At 56.0% G+C, this 17,641-nt stretch overlaps 2 protein-coding genes across 4 annotated transcripts in view; one reads left to right on the plus strand and one right to left on the minus strand.

The window, feature by feature from the left end:
* The window catches only part of Lhpp (phospholysine phosphohistidine inorganic pyrophosphate phosphatase), a 126,228-nt gene extending 119,289 nt beyond the window's left edge, over positions 1 to 6,939 (plus strand). The window contains exon 7 of the mRNA XM_005401973.2: positions 6,173 to 6,939. Coding sequence (XP_005402030.1) covers positions 6,173 to 6,269 — 97 coding nt within the window. The 3' untranslated portion in view covers positions 6,270 to 6,939. The remainder of the gene's footprint in view (positions 1 to 6,172) is intronic.
* A 2,543-nt stretch (positions 6,940 to 9,482) lies between these two features.
* Fam53b (family with sequence similarity 53, member B) overlaps positions 9,483 to 17,641 on the minus strand; it is a 115,571-nt gene continuing 107,412 nt past the window's right edge. For all 3 annotated transcript variants that reach the window (XM_013503079.1, XM_005401977.2, XM_005401975.2), the window contains exon 5: positions 9,483 to 13,511. In XM_013503079.1, the coding sequence (XP_013358533.1) occupies positions 13,149 to 13,511 (363 nt within the window). In that variant the 3' untranslated portion in view covers positions 9,483 to 13,148. The remainder of the gene's footprint in view (positions 13,512 to 17,641) is intronic.

The raw sequence follows: 17,641 nt of genomic DNA on the forward strand, positions 1-17,641 counted from the left end.
CCCAGAGTGATTCTGAAGCTGCCCACAAGTCTGTGTGTGTGAGAGCTGGTTGGAAGGACGGCGGGCAGGCAGGGGCTGCAGGCTGGCTGGACTCACTCAGCCAACCTTGGGGCTGATAACATGGCCCTAGCTCTAAGAGGATAGCTGTTGTTTTAGTCCCTCCAGACCATTGAGGCATGTGGAGCTGACCTTCTTGGCCTCTCTGTGGCCTGCTGTTGAGGGAGGAGGTGCTCCTAGCAGAGTAAGCACAGGGCTGGGGACAGGGGCCTGAGTGAGGTGGAATCCATGACCAGCAGGCCCAGGCCGAGATTTCTAGGCAGGCCAGTCTGAGCCTTTGGGCTCCCATTTCCTTGTGACCTCCTTGCTGGCCTGGAAGGATTGTCTCTCTGTGTGCCTCTCAGCACCAGGTCCTGAGTGCCATGGGACCTGGCTGGGCAGAAGGAAGCCACAAGTTCCCCAGGAAGGAGCGCTCACCGAGCAGCAGGACACAGCATTTGCCCAGAGGCTCGGGGATGTCCGCCTGTTTCTGAGCACCTCCGGAACCCAGGCCCCATGCTGGCCCAGGAGACAGAGATAGGCCCACTGGTCTGGTGTCTGTGGATGACTCTGCCCACACATCTGCCCCACTGACTCTCAGGTCCTTGCACAGCCAGGAGGTTGCTAGCCAGACGTGTGACATCCTAAGCCTCTTGCCTACCACACGGGCCCCAGCAAAGCTGTTGGCTTCACTGTACATCTGGGGCCAGAAAGTGGCCAGCAGGAAATGTGGGTGCATTCTGGTGGCCGGGTGTCCTGTAACTGGCCTTCAGAAAGCTCAGGTCTGTGGGCCGAGGAGGCAGGTCTCCCTGCCACATCCACCTGGCATTTTGCGGAAGCCAACTTTGGGTACTCAGGCCCCAGGGGTCTTGTGCTTCAGGGGCTCAGATGCACAGGCCCCTGTGCCCAGCCTCATCACCTCTGGTCCCAGCTCCTGACATGTGCAGCAGTGTAGGAGGGTATGGGGTCTCCACTGCAGGGCACAGGACCCCCAGCAAATGAATGGACCACCCCATTCAGATGAGCAGTCAAAGTAGCTGCTTACCTGCTCCCTGTCTCTGCTATGTAAACGGCCATGGCTCCCTACTGTCCATGTCACAGCCCAGCAGAGCAGATGAGTCCATCCTGACTGGGACCCTCTGCACTTGAGCCACCCAGCTTCAGGCATTCCCAGCTCTCCCACACCTCCATGCCACTGTCCATGATGCCCCCTGGGATGCTCACACGGGACCCCCAGTGAGTCAGTGCTCCCTGTCCTTTTCCTCCAGCTCTGCCAGCACAGCCAGAGTTGCCATCGCCTTTCAGATGCCAGTTCCCAGTCCCCAGAACTCCCTGGCACTGGGCAGCCCCAGCACCAGGTCTCTTGGTATCCCGCCAGTGAGCAGCCTCCCATCGTGGGAACCTCGGTCCAGCCCTGCCCAGGCACAGAGGCAGAGGAGCCCAGGGCAGCCCTGCCTCTCACTCCTCTGGCCAGGCCACACCCTGTCGCCTTGGCCAGCAGCACCGGGTAGAGGCTCCGGCCCCGTGTGCCTGGAGGAGGTGGTAGGAGGTGGTTCTTGCTGAATGCCTGTGCTGGGGCGTCTGCCACCCCTTTCCCTCAACCAGGATGAAGGCTGTCCCTGTGGGACTGTCCAGGCCGCATGCACAGAACCGCCTTGATGCTGCTCTCACTCACTCCCTGCACTCAGCTCAGGGCCCGAGGGGAGGAATTGCTGATGACAGGTGGCACCCTGCGCTTTGTTCATCATTGGGTGGCCATTTCCTGGGTGCCTGCTCAGACCAGGCCTGCATGGGGGGTCACAGCAGGCAGGAAACCAGCCTCTTCCTCCAGCACAGGCGCTGGCAGGTAAAGTGGCAGGGTGGAGCCCTGCTGCAATAGTCTCTGGGGACAGCAGCCAAGATCTGTCTGCTCAGAGAACAGAGCAACTCACTGCAGGGGATGGAGCAGAGTCAGTGATGGGGACATAGTAGGTGGGACCTTGATGAGTGCGTAGGAGTTGCAGTGGAGCAAGTGTCAAGAGCATCTAGGGGACATCATGGACAGTGGCGTGGAGGTATGGGAGAGCTGGGAATGCCTGAAGCTGGCTAAAGTGCAGAGGGTCCCAGTCAGGATGGACTCATCTGCTCTGCTGGGCTGTGACATGGACAGTAGGGAGCCATGGCTATTTACACAGCAGAGACAAGGAGCAGGTGAGTTTCTGAAGCAGGTGAGCAGCTACTTGGACTGGTGAAGAGAGGGAGGGGTCCAGAGTAGAGAGAGGAGCCAATGTAGGGGAAGGGGTGAGTGGAAGAGAGCAGATAAGGAAACTGAGGCTCAGGCAGGTAGAGAGACCTGCCCCAGGCCACACTGTAGATGAGTCGAACCTGCAGCAGTCACCCGAAGTCACAGCATAGAGGGTCCCCCAAGTGCACACTGCCGAGGCGACCCAGTCCCCCCTAGCTGTCCGCTGCCTCCCTACCCCCACTTTGTGTCCTCTGTCCCTTTTCTCTAGGACTGCTTCCGCCTCCGTCCTCTGTGTGTCACTGCACTGCTGTGTCCCCCATCTCCTCCTAGGCTCCTCTGCCAGCGTCCGGGTCGGAGGCTGTTCTGCTTCGTCCTAGCAGGGTCTGCTCAGGCAGGACAGTCCCTCACCCTTCCTGCCTCATCTCTGCTGCTGTCCCACTGCGGTGGAGCGTGGCTTTGCTGGGTTTCTCACTTCAGCTTCTGTAGTGTAATGTTTTGAGGCCCACAGGTCAGAGGGTACTGGCCGGCTGTGGAGCAGGTTCCCTTCCTGCCCAGCCCATTGCACCGAGCAGAGCTGCTCAGGGGCCTGGGCAGGTCCCCTCCTATCTGCCCAGCTCCCTGAGAGCAGAAGCCATGGCAGCATCACATAATTAAGACATAAAAGTCCACAATTTCTGCTGTGTGTGGGCAAATACTGGCGGGCTGCTAATGTAATGCTTTCTTTTAGTGGATTCTGGCTTTTAAATAATATGTAATTAAACATAATGAGCCATATATGCCATTCTGCTAGGTGCCATGCATGCACTGCGGCTGGTGGGAGACTTCTAGTGTCTTATTTTATGGGGGAGCTTGTGTTCCCTCTTGGGGTTGACTTCCCTTGAGGGCACAGTAAGCCTGGCCTGCAGTGGTCCAGGAGGAGAGCCCTGGGTGGGGCTGATTAATCAGGGGCCACTGTGCTAACCTCCCTGTGCTGGTTAGAAAAGCTGGGAATCACAAGAGAACGGGGAGCAGGGCCAGGGGCATCAGACCCTGGGCAGGTGGCTCATGGCAGCCCAGGGCCTGATGCCCGCCTGGCCGGCCCACAGCCCCCATAAGTCACAAGTCGGGGCTCCAAGAGGAAGACCCTGCTCCCAGCAGGAGCTGGCTCCAGACAGCCTGGATGGCAGAGAGTCCAGGGACAGGCATGCAGGCCTTCTCTGAGGGTCTGAATAGCAGCTCCGTTAGCTTTGCCGGTTACATTTAGTTTCTCTTTTTTTTAAATAACCCTTTAGACATATTAAATGAGGCTGCAGGCAGGGTTAGCTTGCCAGCTCCTGAGCCACAGAGTAGTGGATTCCTTGTATCTGAGCATCAGATGTGGCTTCTGAAGTAAACTTCTGAGGTTGAGCATTCATAGTAAAGAGCAATAAAAGTGAACAGTGTGGTGCGCTTCTTTGTACACATCTGCTTCTGGGCTCCGGCTCAGCTCCGAACCTAGAACCCTCCCGCAGCCGGGGGCATTTTGTATTCCTTGAGCGTGGTGTCTGTGGCCCACCATAGTGGCAGAGACTCACCTCGTCGCAGGGGATGGAGGGGTGGTGTTCTGATGTACAGCTCTGTGCTCTTTCTAGCCTCCCGCTCAGGGCCGTCTGTGCAGTGTCTGTTTATTGCTCTTACCACAAAAGCTGCTTGGAGCATTCTAACACAAACCTGCTGGTGGTGGACAGGGGTGCATTTGCTGCGTGCACACCTACAGGTGCAATTGGTGGGTCACAAGTAGCTGTCAACAGTTTTCTGCTGTGGCTGCATCCTATAAACTCTTTGACAGCGACAGGTACATAGTTCTGCCCTGACGCAGGATAATGGAAAACGTCATTCCAACCCTCACTAGATCATCTGTGTCTCGACAGCACAAGGAAAATCCTAACCTTAAAGTACCAACATTGGCCCACAAGTGAGTCCACCTTGACTTACTGGTGAAGTGAGTACTTCCTGCACATTTGACCCACAAGCAGCAGAATTGCCGTAGTCAGGGAGGCCAGGGAGTGATGTCCACTGGCGCTGGCCTCCATGGGTACCCCGGTGCCCTTTCTGGAGAGACTGGAAATACCCAGCTGCTCCGGAAGCTCTTGGAAACTGGCACCAGGAACATTGGTCTGGGAGTAGAACTGGGTCAGACCTTCTCTCCCCACTGTGACCTTGAGCAAGTCTCTGAACCCCTCTGACCATGTCCTCTCCCGGAGCACATGCGGGAACGGTGGATGTGAGGCCTGTGAGTGCTGTGCTGGGGCCCGTGCTACAGGTGGCAAAGGCCTTAGCTCTGCACAAGAGGGTGGGTGAGCAAGTGGGGGTCCTAGGAGGAGGTGTGCGAACAGGGCTTAGCCTAATGAGGCTTGGGGTCTGGGGAGAGCCAAGGGTGTCTGTGCTGCCCTCCCTCCTAAGGGCTGCCCCTTTAGCCCCCCCTCCTAGGTCCAAGGACTTCAGCACTCCCTGTGGAGACTCTCTCTGCTAGGAGGTAGCCTCCAGGTCACCGCGCTGAAACCCTTTAAAAGAAAAAATGGCTCTGCCCGTGCTGGTCATTTTAGGGTAAAGCCCATTAGACAAACCAAATCCTTTCAAAGGGACAAGATGGCATTTAGGTGTTGTGAGAGCAAGTCAGCCACTTCCTTCCAGGCCAGGGTGGGAGCTCCTGAGGTGGGGTACTGGCTTTCCCGGGGAAGCTGTGCACCGCCCCACCAAGCTGTCCCTCAGGAGTGCAGGGTTTGCAGAGGAGTCAGCCCCCACCTCCTGCCAACTCCCAGCTGATCTCTCAGGGTGCCAGGCCATGGCTCAGCCTGGGAACAGTGGGGAGGGGCTGCCTAGGGTTCCTGGAGTGAGGTCCCACCTCCTCAGATGACTGTCAGATGAGCCCACCCTGACCTCTCCCTGTGCGGGCTCCTCTGCCCTGCCTACATGTTTGCCTGGGGCGCCTTCCCAGTCTCAGGTCTCCACCACAGCCCCTCACCCCATAGCCCCCAGCAGGGCCCCACAGCCAGCCTCCAGCTAGGCCTCCAGACACGGCTGGTGAATGGATGAACCCCAGCCAGAGAGTGGCTTTTCCAGGAGCCTCCACCTTCCGTGTCAGGCAGGAGTGGCTTCAGAGGGCACTGACCAGATGGTCACAGATACCTAGGCCCCACAGATACCTTGTCTAGTGTCTAGGCAAGCAAGAGCTCTGGGTCCCCACTGTGCACGTGTGCTGGCTCCTCGCCCAGCACAGGCCAGGCCGGGGCTGTGGGCTGAGTCCCCAGAGAGCTTGGAGCCAAGCTCAGGATCCTGCTGTCACCAGTGCTGCTACCGCTGCACGCACAGATGGAGCCAAGGCCAGTGGTTGCCGGCCACACGTTTTGCGAGCACCTAACAGGAGACAACCTAGGGAGGTGTCCGGGGGAGGGAGTTTCAGGAGGGAGGCACGCGTGCCTGTGCAGGTGGGAGGAGGTGAGGCTAGACCCGCAGTAGGTTCTGGACAGCACCTTTGCTGCAGCCACCAAGGTGGGGTCACCTTGCAGTCATTGGCTGCTAAGGTTTGGACGCAGGCAAGGGTTCACGTGCTGGGGGCTTGGTCTCCAATGTGGGAAGGGGCTGGATCTTTAAGAGATGGAACCTAGTGGTTGGTCATTGGCGCACTGCCTTCGGGTGGGACTGAGGTGGTCCTTGAGGGGAGCATGACTGAGTTTTCTCAAGAGTGTGCTGTTGGGAAAGCCTGACCTGACCCCCGAATCTCTTCTGCCATGATGCCATCTGCTATTAGGCCCTTAACAGAGGCCAAGCCGTGGCCTTACCTTGGACTTCCAGCCTGTAAAACTGAACTTAAAACACTCTTCTTTAAGTATTTTGGTATAGCAATGAAAAAGGGACTAATATTCCATCATTAACCTGTGGCCCACTCTCCAGGCCCAGCGATGAGCACCATCCGGAAGTAAAAGCTGATGGATACGTGGACAACCTTGCGGAGGCCGTGGACCTGCTGCTGCAGCATTTGGACAAGTGACAGGCCTTCAGGGAGGGCTCAGCCCCTTCCACCACTGCCCCTGACCTCCATGCTTGGCACGGGCAGGTGAGGAAAGTTCTGGGCTGCTTTGACCCTGGGCCAGAACCAGCCAGGCCCCTTCCCAGCCTGCTGGATGGATGTTTGTCCCCATGGTGAGGTCCAGGAAGTGGCTCAGATGAGCTGGCCTCCAGAGAATGAAAACTCTCTGGGCATGCTGCGTGAGCCCCTCTGGGAATGACCTGAGTCCTCACCTGCACCTGACCGCGTGCAGAGGTGAGTTGCCCACCGCCTCTTCATCACACTCTGAGTATCTGGCTGGAGAGCCTGGAGAAGACTCAGGGCTGCCTGTGCACACATCATGCACCCCGGAGCTAAGCCAGCCTCCCCTGTTCAGTGACCCCATCCAATGTGAGTGGCTGATGAGCACTCCCTCCCCACAAATAATGCGAGCTTCTGGATTCTCCTATCCCCACAAGTCAGCATAGCAGACAAAGGCTGGGGCAGCTCCTGGGGGCACTTCAAAGATACCCTCTTCTACAGCAAGAATCTCATCCTCTGTCATGAAGGTTGCAGGCACAGGAAGTACTCTGGAGCCAGCACTGGGTAGACTCGACTGTGTTGTGCCCATGTGTAGAAGTCAATGGCTCAATAAACTTGGCCTTGAACAGCAGCCTTTGTCCCGGCTTTGACTGCCAGAAAGGGTCCTGTAGGGTATGGGAAGGGGCACCTGGGCAGGGTCTCACACAATGTCCCTGCTCCTGCTATGTGCTGGAGCCACTGAATGTCCGAGGGGCAAGGGCATGAAACCACTTCCTGATCTCTTTAGCAGATGAGGAAACTGAGGCCCAGAAGGAAAAGGCAGACCAGGGCAAACATTGGCACTGCCTTCCCCCATTACCTCATTTTTCATTACTTCAACAGAATAATGGAAGCAGGCTACTTTAGGCTTATTTAGTTCAGTTTTGGAGACACAGGGCAAAGCACCTGTATCCTCTGGGCTTCGGCGTGGGCCTCGTGGCATGTTGGTACAGGAGCACAAGTAGGAGCAAGAGGTCATATGGGGAGGAAAGAAGCAAGAGTCGGTACAAAATCCCTGCCAAGGGCACGTACCCTCCTGACCTAGGGACCCCCTACTAGGCTCCATCTTTTAAAGGCCCTCGCAGCTCCTGCCAGCCTGGGTGGTCAGGCCTTCAGTGTATGGACCTTTGAGGAAACTCACTTAAACCACATCTCGACCACAGCACTGCACTAACGAGGACCGGCAGTCGAGAGAGCGTTTTCCAGACCAAGGCTGTGGGGCCTGTGTACCCCTCTTCACTCCTCATCCATTTCAGCTTTCACAGTCGGTCTGCTGAGTGGTTAACTTCACTGCTGTTTCTCCCCAAAGCCGCTGAGACATCTTAGGAGGCAGCTGCCTATAAAAGAAGTCAGAGGCCCTCCATAACAGGACTCCACTGAACCAAGCAGGCAGTGATAAAGCACTGGACCCTGAAGCCAGAGTCCCCTTGGCTCGGTAGCCCTGAGGTGACGAGGACCTTGTGGGCAAGCTGGCCACCATTCAGTCAGGATTAGGAGGAAACGGTGGCCAAGTCTTTTCATCAAGGTGAGGGGCCACCAGCCAAGCTAGTAGCACTGGCATTCGAGGGAGGGCCTTTGGCCTGTTAGTTGGAAAATACGCAGATGGCTGCTCCTTGAGAGAGCCGCCATCATGGCTCGTTAGGACAGGAGGAGGTGCAGGTCCTGGGTGTGGCCCCCGGCGCAGCTGGAGGGCGAACGCAGTGGGACTGTGTGCTGTGAGTCTGTTTTTCCCTTTTCCTTTCATTCCTAGCTGGCCTGCCTTCCTGTCCTTCGCAAGCGCTTGCAGCCAGGGCTGCCCCCCGTGGAGGAAAGAGGCTGGTCTCTGAGGTGAACTGAGACTCCTCTTCAAGAGCTGCTTCGGTGTAGTACCTAGACCTTGGCTTCATCTTGGCAGAGAACACTCTGCCCTCTGAGCTGCAGCAGGCTTAATGAAGTAGATGCTGTCATTCTCCCCGTTTTATAGATGAACTGAGGTACACAGATAAAGTGACTTACCTGCCCCAGGGCCATCAAGCAGTAAGGGACTGAGTAGAGAACCAAATCAAGGTCTGGTCCTGCCTTCCTTCCTCTTTTTAGTGCTTTCTGGAAGGCTACCCCTACCCTGGCCCTGGCTGCTGTTGCCCCCGTGTTGTGCCGTGGCAGATGGTTAGGCGGGTACCACAGGGGGCCCACTGTGCTTGACAGAAACCCCCCTTGGCCTCTGCCCCTCCAGGCACACACCAGATATGCAAGGCAGAGGAGGGGCTGGGAAGGCCAGGCTACCGCCTAGGATCAGTGGGCCACTGGGCCCTGGCTGCTGCAGGGCTGCAGGGGGACAGGGCTCACCGCATCCCAGGAGTCTTGCTTCACCTGTTTCTCGAACTAAGTGTTCATAGACCATTTTGTGTAATATGGGATTTGCTGTTGAAAACAACCCAGAAGGAAAAGCACTCCAGGGTTCACTCCAAGAGGATCCTCAGGCCCTAGGAGCTGGCTGAGGCAAAAACTCCAAGGACAGATTTTGGGAACAAATGATGGGTTAAAAGAATGTAATACACCACCCCACGCCTCTCCTTGGGGCTGCCGACACTGTCCTTCCTGAGCTTGGTTCCCTGTGGCACCTGGTTTGAAGGGCCAGAAATGGGACCATGTGTCCATGCTGAGTTGAGCTATTTATGCTTCTGTCCCCACAGCCCAAGGAGTTGAGGTTGGAGCTACGCTGCAGGTAGAGACCCTGAAACTGGCAGGCCAGCCTGTGCCACCTGCTGGGCTGTCCTGGTGGTCTCGCAGCTCCAGGTCAGGCTGATACTTCTCTGGGGGCAAAACGTGGAGTGCACTCACTGCACATAGACCTGCCGCTCAGCAGGGCTGAAGATGGGCAAGCACCTGTCTGCCTGCTGGCTCCCGAATGGTACAAAGGGCTGGGCTCTCACACCCCTGCATGCTGGGCACTGACCTGCCTGCCTCTAGGAGGCTCCCCAAGGCCACAGCTACTCCCGCAGCTATTCCCACAGCCATCCTGCAGGGAAGCCTGTCTCCTGCTCTGTGAGACAGACTGTGAGAGGTCTGTGCTTCTCCAAGCCCAGAGGGCAGAGAGGGGGAGAGGACCTGCTGGTTCACCACACCCAACAGAAACCATACAGCCATACCCAGGCATCTGGGTATTGAACCAGGAAGCTTTATTTACACAGTAAAAGTAACAAGCAAATTCCTGAGACTAGAGCGGCTCTAGTGCAAGACAGTCATGGCCTGCGTGGGAGGACAGGATGCGGAGGGCAGCGGTGGTAGGACAGACCCAGTGCCTCTGTGCAGAGGACCTTGGCTCTAGCAGGGACCTGGCACAGCACTACCCAGGCCACGGTGATTCCTGAAGCTCTGCAACATGACACCGCATGGATGGGAGAAATGCGTGTTATCCTAGTGTGGCCTACGTGTGGTCTGTCCCCCAACTCCCAACATCGCCCCCACGCACTGACAGCTCAATTCATTTGCCAACAAAACTATGCTAGAAAGTCCGACTATCCTACCTAGGCTACGAGCGCTCCACTTCGGGCTGCAACTTGTAAAACCACCTTTCTCTTTAAGAAGCGCGCTTTTCTCTGGCACCAGTGGGAGGGGTTTGGTCAGCAGCGTGGATGTGGCAAGGCGCAGCGTCACGGCCTGTGCGGGCAGAGTGCCCGTGCAGGGCTCCCAGAGCCCTAGGTGTTCGGCTGGCCACCCCATGGCCACCAGGTACACGTGGAGCACAGGACCGAGGGTGTGCTTTAACTGCAGTAGAAGCTTGCTCAGGCAGACCCCTGAATGCCCCTTGGTAGTGTCAGAGCATCATACTCATCTGTACTAGGAGCCCCCATTTGGAAACTGGTCTTCATTTTTATGTGGCCTTTTCCTTTACTTAAAATTTCATTCAGCGTACAAATCCAAAAACTTTCCTGATACAAAAGTGTTATTCAAAAGTAAGGCTTTCTGAGAAGGAAAATCCCTATGTACGGTAAGAACAAGCTCTCTGGGGCCTGGATGTGAGTCTTTCCTGGGCTCTGGGCCAAGCTCTGGCCTCCACTGCCCAAGAATAAGGCAAGAGGGTTTGCAGTCATGTAAACGGCTAGGCTGCGGCCCGACCCAGGCCTGGTCACCTAGACAGAAGGCAGCTCCCGTCAGTTCACTGGCTTCTGGAGTAAATGGGGACACCATGTGTCAGGAAACCCCTCTTCCTACTTCACGTTCATCCTTCCAGGCCTCCAGGCAGGCAGCTGGCCTGGCTCAGCCTACTCTGCGAGGCCTGCACCTTCTCAGCCTCCATCCAGGGCAGGACTCACAGTCAAACCCGACAAGGTGAGGCTTCTGCTGCTGCCGCCAGCTGAGGCCACCGTGCTGGGGAGTTTGAGCCCACCTGCGCACTGCCCATGGGGAAACCATGAAGGGTGGGCCGCAGGAGGCCTCCCGGGTGCTCTTCCTGCCCAGCAGGACCAAGACGGAGTTCTGGAGCCAGCAGAGGGGAACACAGACGGGTGTGGCCGCTGAGAAGGCAGCGGGACACCTCCTAGATGGGGCCTACTCTGTCTAGTCAAAAGACAACCAGGAAGTAAACTGGAGGTCATTTCTTTCCGTAACCCGAAAGGACACCACCATCTTCTCCCGTAGTTGCCGCTGCTGTGTGCCTGGGCTAGGAGTGTTAGTGGAATAGGAACAGTTAAGAAGGGCCTGTGAGGCTGGAAAGGGCCAAATGCGCCATCGGCCTGGGCATTTCTGTCCTTAAGTACCCTGGGGCTGGCGGAGGTGAGGAGGATGTGGTTGTGACTCAGCGAGCTCCACTGGTTGTCCTTCTGCCACAGGGGGGTAGGGTCTGAGGACAAGTCACCCGTACTACAGCTCTGTGACACACTTGCCAGCAGTTGCCTCCTATCCTGGCCCTTAGAGAGGCAGCCGGTGGCTGCGCCATGCCTTGGCCTTAGCTGGCCCTGCAGAGTGGACCAGATGGAAGCGTTCCTCTGCCTTCCACAGGAAGGTTTTTGGGGGCTGTGCTCCCATTGTCACCACTCTCGGTATGGCCACACCAGGTACCAGAACTCCCGTCCTGGTTTTCTGGGGAAAAGGCACTGGCACATCCTCTCAACTACCTTCCTCCTCCTCTAGACCTGCTCTGAGAAGACAGGGCCTCCACCACTGGTAGGCAGGGAGGAGGCACCATGTCTTTGTCTACCCAGAGCTGCCTGAAGTCTGGTTTGGCTTCTCAGGCCTCTGCGGGCCATGGGAGGGGCTTCCTACAAGCATCTTCTGGCTGATTTTAAAGAAACACCACCTACAAATCAGAACCAGGGCCTCTACCCCTCTGGTACAGTAAAATGTGAAGGTTTAAACAAGTTTTACAACCAGTTTCTTTCTTGGAGAAAGATGAGAAACATTTGTAGTCAACCTGCAGACATGAGGTGTTTTCTGGTCCATGGAAGGGAAGCAAAAGCAAAGGGACTGCAAAAGTGTCTTGATCACATCTCAGTGAACACCAGGGAACACACTGGAGATTTTCAGCCTCATGGGAAAATGAGCCACTCATTCATAAGCCAGCCCGCTTGCTATTGTTTGTAGATGCCAAGTTTGCTAAAAGCCAGATTCCCAGAGTGCAGAGGCCTGTGATGTATGTGTGAGGTGCGCTGGGGGCTCCTGAGCACACAGCCTGAGGGGCGGGCTGCACCCGGGGAGAGGGGCTGGGGAGGATGTAGGTTGAGTTGAGCCACGCTGGTGCCTGCGGCTGCCTTAGGCAGGCAGCACCTAAGCCTGGCTCCCTCAGCAGACAGGTCTGCATGTCTTGCAGGGGACAGTGCACTTTGACTAAAGCCTGGGAGCCTGTGAACATTGGAGAAAATGCTGGGGATACGACAGGGGGCTCAGAGGCCCTCCCTGGGCCCCAAGAACAGACATCCTTCACCCCTGAAACCTGCTCAGGGCCTGGATTTGTGCACCTGCTCACATTCCTGTCTCCTGAGGGCACGTTTAAGAAGTCGCCCTTTTGTCATGATGTCTCTTCACTAGCCTGAATCAACCAAGCTGGTGACTCAGGGACCGGAGAGCCATGGAGATGGCTGCTGTCACCAGCAGCCAAGGCAGCCCCTCAAGGGGCAGGGCAGGGAGCAGGTGCTCTGTGACCTTGAGAGGCAAGTGGATCTGCCTTTCAGCCAGTAGATCAAAGCATCTACCCAATGCGCATGGCCTCCAACGAGCAGAGTTGTTTCCTGGCACCTAGAGTCCACACCTGGGCTTACTCTCTATAGAGGGCCGCACCAGCGCCCCCGTGTGGGATTAAGGCCAAATGGTTCTGGTGTTACTACAGAAGGAGTGTCCCCCAAACCTTCCTGGGAGCAGAGAGACCTGGGAAAGAAGGCACAGAATAAACTGAGTGAAAGACTGGGTCCGACTCCCAGAGTGAACCTGAGCGAGGCCAAGCAGAGCCCAGACATGGCCCAATGGACCTGGCCTCAGCCCTGAGCCCCCCACCACCACCACCACATCCCCATCGGGGGTCCAGTGTGGGCTTAGACCTGCCGGGAGTAACTGCCCAACATCCCACAAGGAACAAGGCAGAAAAGACCAAACCAAAAAGCTGTTCTGTGGGCTACAGTAGTTCCGTGGACCTGCTGGCCGACGTGCTTGACAGCTGGTGAGAGGCGGACATGTCCCACTGTGGGGCACGGCCAGGCCAGCCTTCACGGAGCCAGACAGCTCTTCCCTGGGACCTGAAACCTCTCAGGAAGGGGCTGGGGTCGCCCTACAAGTGTCCACATAGGGCCCAGAGGGAAGAACCCCCAGCTGGACCAGGGCCCGGGCCCCTCAGTTGTTCTCTATCTGCTCAATGTCCAACTCGCCATCCAGAGAGCAGAGGCTGTTTCCAGCGGCCCCACAGTCCCGCCAGGCTGGGGCCAGCTCTGCCTTTCTGCCACAATCCTCATCCAGGGCGCAGCCGTCTGACTCCTCACAGGACAGGTCCTCCTGGCAGGTGAGGCGGTCGTCAAAGGAGTGGGGAAAAGGCTCGGGGACTGGGGTCCCGGCAGGGGTCCTGCCCCCCGGGCTGGAAGCTGACAGCAAGGTGGCCCAGGACCGGGTGCTGCTGGCGTGGACAGCGAAGGGGCTGTGGGGGCTGTAGTCCTCCATCCCTGTGCTCAGGCAGCTGAGGCTGCTGAAGGTCTGACAGTTCTGTGGAAGGGCAGACACACAGGTTACTAAAAGGGCCACTCTCTCCCGAAACCACGCACCCCACAAAGCTGACCCAAAGCCCGGCTGGTACTTGGTCTGCCAGACTGCACTCATGAGGAAACACTGCCGGCCAGTGAACACTGTGCTGATAAAGAAGTGCAAAATTCAGCCATTCGCCTGCTTAACAGTCAAAGAGCAAGAAGGTAAATAACAAGCTTGGGGAAGCCGCAGTGAAGCAGACCCACAACACTTCCTGTACACCTCTCAGAAAGATGACCCTCAGTGCAGCAATTCCAGTGTCCCTCTGTATCTGGGATTGGTTCCGTGACTCTCCTCACTGCCCAGTTCCTTTATGTAAAATGATGCAGTATTTGCATATAACCCATGAATATTCTCATATACTTTAAATAATCTCTGGGTTACTTACAATACCTATTACAATGTAAATGCTATGTAAATAGTTGTAATACTACATTATTTAGGGGATAGTGACAAGAAAATGAAGTTTATACATGTTTAGTATGGATGTCTTTTTTTTTTTTTCTGAATTTTTTTTAATCCAAGGTTGGCTGAATTTAAGGATACAGAACCCATGCAAGCCTATCCAAATGTAGTAGGATTTTTATTTTAAGAGGACAATTTAAGATAGATGCAAAAATTTACCAACATGAATATTGGGGAGGGGGCTTCTGCCCATGTTAAACACATGCTCTACCACTGAACTACACCCTCAGCCCTTACACAAATATTCCTAGTCACTGTCAGTCATTCCAAAAAACAGAGAGTAACTCAAGTGCCCTGCAAGGATAGCAGATACAGTGTATATTTTCAGACGTGATCTATACAGCCACTGCCCAAAATAGGGCAACACTGAGCCCAGATGACACAAAGCAATGTCCTCGTGAGAAGGGGTCTGAGTTAAATGGAAATATCTCCAGGCTGCGCTGCTGTACACGTGGGCTGCAGTGTCCACCCCACCCACTTCCCACAGCTGGCCAGGGTAAGACAGAGGCTGGGTTTCTGCGTGTGTTCCTGGGTGCACTGATGTCCCAAGCCTGTGCAAATCAGAACTATCCAGGGAGCCAGTTCTCTCTAAGTTCTAGGCCGTGTCTGGAGATGTAGATGCTGATCTCTAGAGGGCTTTCCACAGACACTGTGTGGGAGGGGGAGCCCCACTGACACACCAGAGGAGCGCCCAGCTCCAGGATGCTTGTGGTACTTGCCAGCTGGGGACTTTGCATCTGAAAGAGGCCTATGACAGTCCTTGCCTTTCTCACAGGGCCCTTGGAGGCCCCAGAAAGAGCATGACTGTATGAGAGCTTTCCTGCTTGCCAGCACTGCACTGAGGCCTACCCGAGCAGCAGCTGCAGCTTGAATGTAGCTTGGAGGCTGTGCAGGCCAGTCCTGCTTGGAGCTACCCACCGAAGAGGGCACAGGCCTGACACAGTGCACAGGTGGGTGCAGCTACACGACAGCTTTCAAGGCAGACAAATTTGGGCCCTCAGCTCCCCAGAGACAGATGCTTAGTGCAGCAGCAGACATGATAAAGGCTATGGCAGTGCAGGTGCTCATGGCCCAGGCTCAGCCCCAGACATCCTGACAAGGAAGAGCTGTACACAGAGGCAAGGGAGAGGAACTACAGGCTTTGGTCTCGCTGCAGCCAGGACTTGGAGCACCTGCTGTCTCCCATCCCACATGCCCGCCGATGCTGTGATCACAGACCTGTCCCAAGGGCCCTGATCCTTTCAAAGGCTGTAGTGTGTGTGTCGCTCTGAAATAAAGATGACCACTGGCTGTCACAGCAAATGAGCTGCTGCAATAGGCTCAGCAGATGGAAAATAAAAGGCACTCTCTGGAGGAAGCTGGCTGCGCTTGCCAGGGTCACGCTCATTGTTTCGGGGCGCTCCACAGAGGAAACTCTTCCGATGGGTTAGCTGCTCTTGGAATGTTCTGACTGCGTGAAAAAGGGAAAGACTTGGGGACAGCACTAGGACCTAGGAGAGAGGCTGGGCCACCAATTCAACCAGAGATGCTGGCCCAGACCACGGAGCGCCCCAAAGCCGGATGCAAGCCTCAACCTGGGCTGTGCTGGGATTCGATGCAACCCTTGTGCACACAGAGCACATTCCTCCCAGCACAGCAACACTCCCAGGTCAAGCTGGGGAAAAGGGTCAGCATTTTCCAAAGGTACACCTGACACCTGGCAAGGCGGAGGCCCTAGATGCCTGGGAAGGGAAAGTCTCTGTGGTCCCTTCTGACCCTCAGCCACTCTCTTGAGCAGCCCAAGGAGGACAGGGCACAAGAAAGAGGGATGAGGGCCCAGCCTGTGTGTCAAGCTGTGTGTCCCTGGGCCAGCTGCCCTGGATGAGGAGGCCGAGGGTGAGGCCAGGACGGGTCAGGACTCACAAGCCTCAGGAGTCAGACCTACCCTTTCCTATCCCTGGCTATACTGCCTGTTCCCTGCCTGGACAGGTATGTAAGAAGAAATACAAAGTCCAGTCTGAGCCCAATGTCTTGAGTAACATACTCCAACTGGCTTCTGGGTGGGTGACAGGCACTGCTGCCAGGAGTGAGTGGGTATGGCCATGTCTGTCTAGTGCCCCTGTTCTCTGTGACATACAGAACAGGGAAAGGGGGGCAGGGTTATAAACCCTGAACAGAAAGTACCCCGTGCTCAGTGCTTGCGGCTATGCTCACTTTCTCATTTCTGCTGGAGTCATCATCCTGCCTGATCTTGTCTGGAAAATGACCTAAGGTGCAGTGGGAGGTCCTGACTTCATGGCCAATGTGATGGCACCGGGGGTCTGAGTATGTGTGTCCCCTTGAATTCATACACTGATGTTTAATCCTCAGTGCAAGAGGTGGGCCTTTGGGAGATTAGCTCATGAGGGTAGAGCTCTCATGAATGGGATTAGTGCCCTGATAAAGGGCCAGTGGGGGCTCATGTGCCCCTTTGCCCTGTAAGGACACAGCCAGAGGGTACCATTTATGAAGAACAGGCCCTCACCAGGCATGGAAACTGCTGCATACTTGAGGCCCCTGGAGCTAAGAAATAAATTCTATATTCCCTAACTTACCCACTCTAAGGCCCTAAGCACTGGCTACAGCCTGCAGCAGGGTGCTGGGACACCTTTTTCTTGGACTCAGAGAGGGCCAAGGTGAGACAGGTTGTTGCAGGTGCAGCCTCGGCCCTGCATCGCACCATGGCTTCAAAAAAGACTCCCTAACCTCTGGGCTCAGGACTGTGTGTCAGATAAGGGTGGCCAAGGCACCCCAGGGCCACCCTTGTGCCAGCTGCCTGGAATAATTGGGTCCTTTTTGTTTCACAGCAAGGCAAAAAAAAACGCAAGATTCAGTTGGTGAATTTTGTTATAAGCAAATCACAGGATGCCACTGGACACCCCTCCCCCACGGGATCCATCCTCAAAGGCACCTGTTTCTTGGCTGTGAATCCAGGTGTCACCCTGAAAACTCTGTTGACACAAAACTCAGCTATTTCATCCACTGTGAAAACCAAAAGCCACCACTGAATGCCCCAGCTGGTGGCACATCCCACCTGCCAGGGAGGAATGTGGCTGCCACAATGGGGCAGTTGTGTGCTCTGCCCAGAATGCCCTGGTGAGTAGACACCCAGAGTGCACCCACACGCGGGTCCGCAGCTGCCTGGGCCCACCACGCCCCCGGGCAGAGTCCCGCCCAGCCTCTCCTAGCAGCTCAGACTGTTCCCACAAAGAGCACTGCATGGGCCTGTTAGAGGCCTGGAGGCCTGTGTGCCCTCAAAAGTGTCTGCAGAAAGCAAAGAGCAGCAAAGTTCAAAGCGTCACACGAATACATCATTCCAAGCTGAAACTGCTGCTCCAGGACAAATTGTGCCCCACTTGCCAACTTCTGTTCTCGTGAGGCCCAGCCCTGGCCCAGGAATGGGCCGCCTCCTCAGGCAGAAGCCTACCCAGGTAGCAAAGCTTAGCTGAATTGTCCCATGTAGCCTCAGGCTAATGGGTAGGGACAGTGACCCCACTCCTAGAGTCTGCAAGAGGCGACAACAGCAGCCTGTTGTGGAGGGTGACTTAAGAATGAAGCCCCTGTATGTCAAGCTTTTCCCACCAGCTCCCCCTCAGCTCTAGTCAGCC

This window comes from Chinchilla lanigera, unplaced genomic scaffold, assembly GCF_000276665.1.
Source record: "Chinchilla lanigera isolate Chin_1 unplaced genomic scaffold, ChiLan1.0 scaffold00076, whole genome shotgun sequence".
Taxonomy (NCBI): domain Eukaryota; kingdom Metazoa; phylum Chordata; class Mammalia; order Rodentia; family Chinchillidae; genus Chinchilla; species Chinchilla lanigera.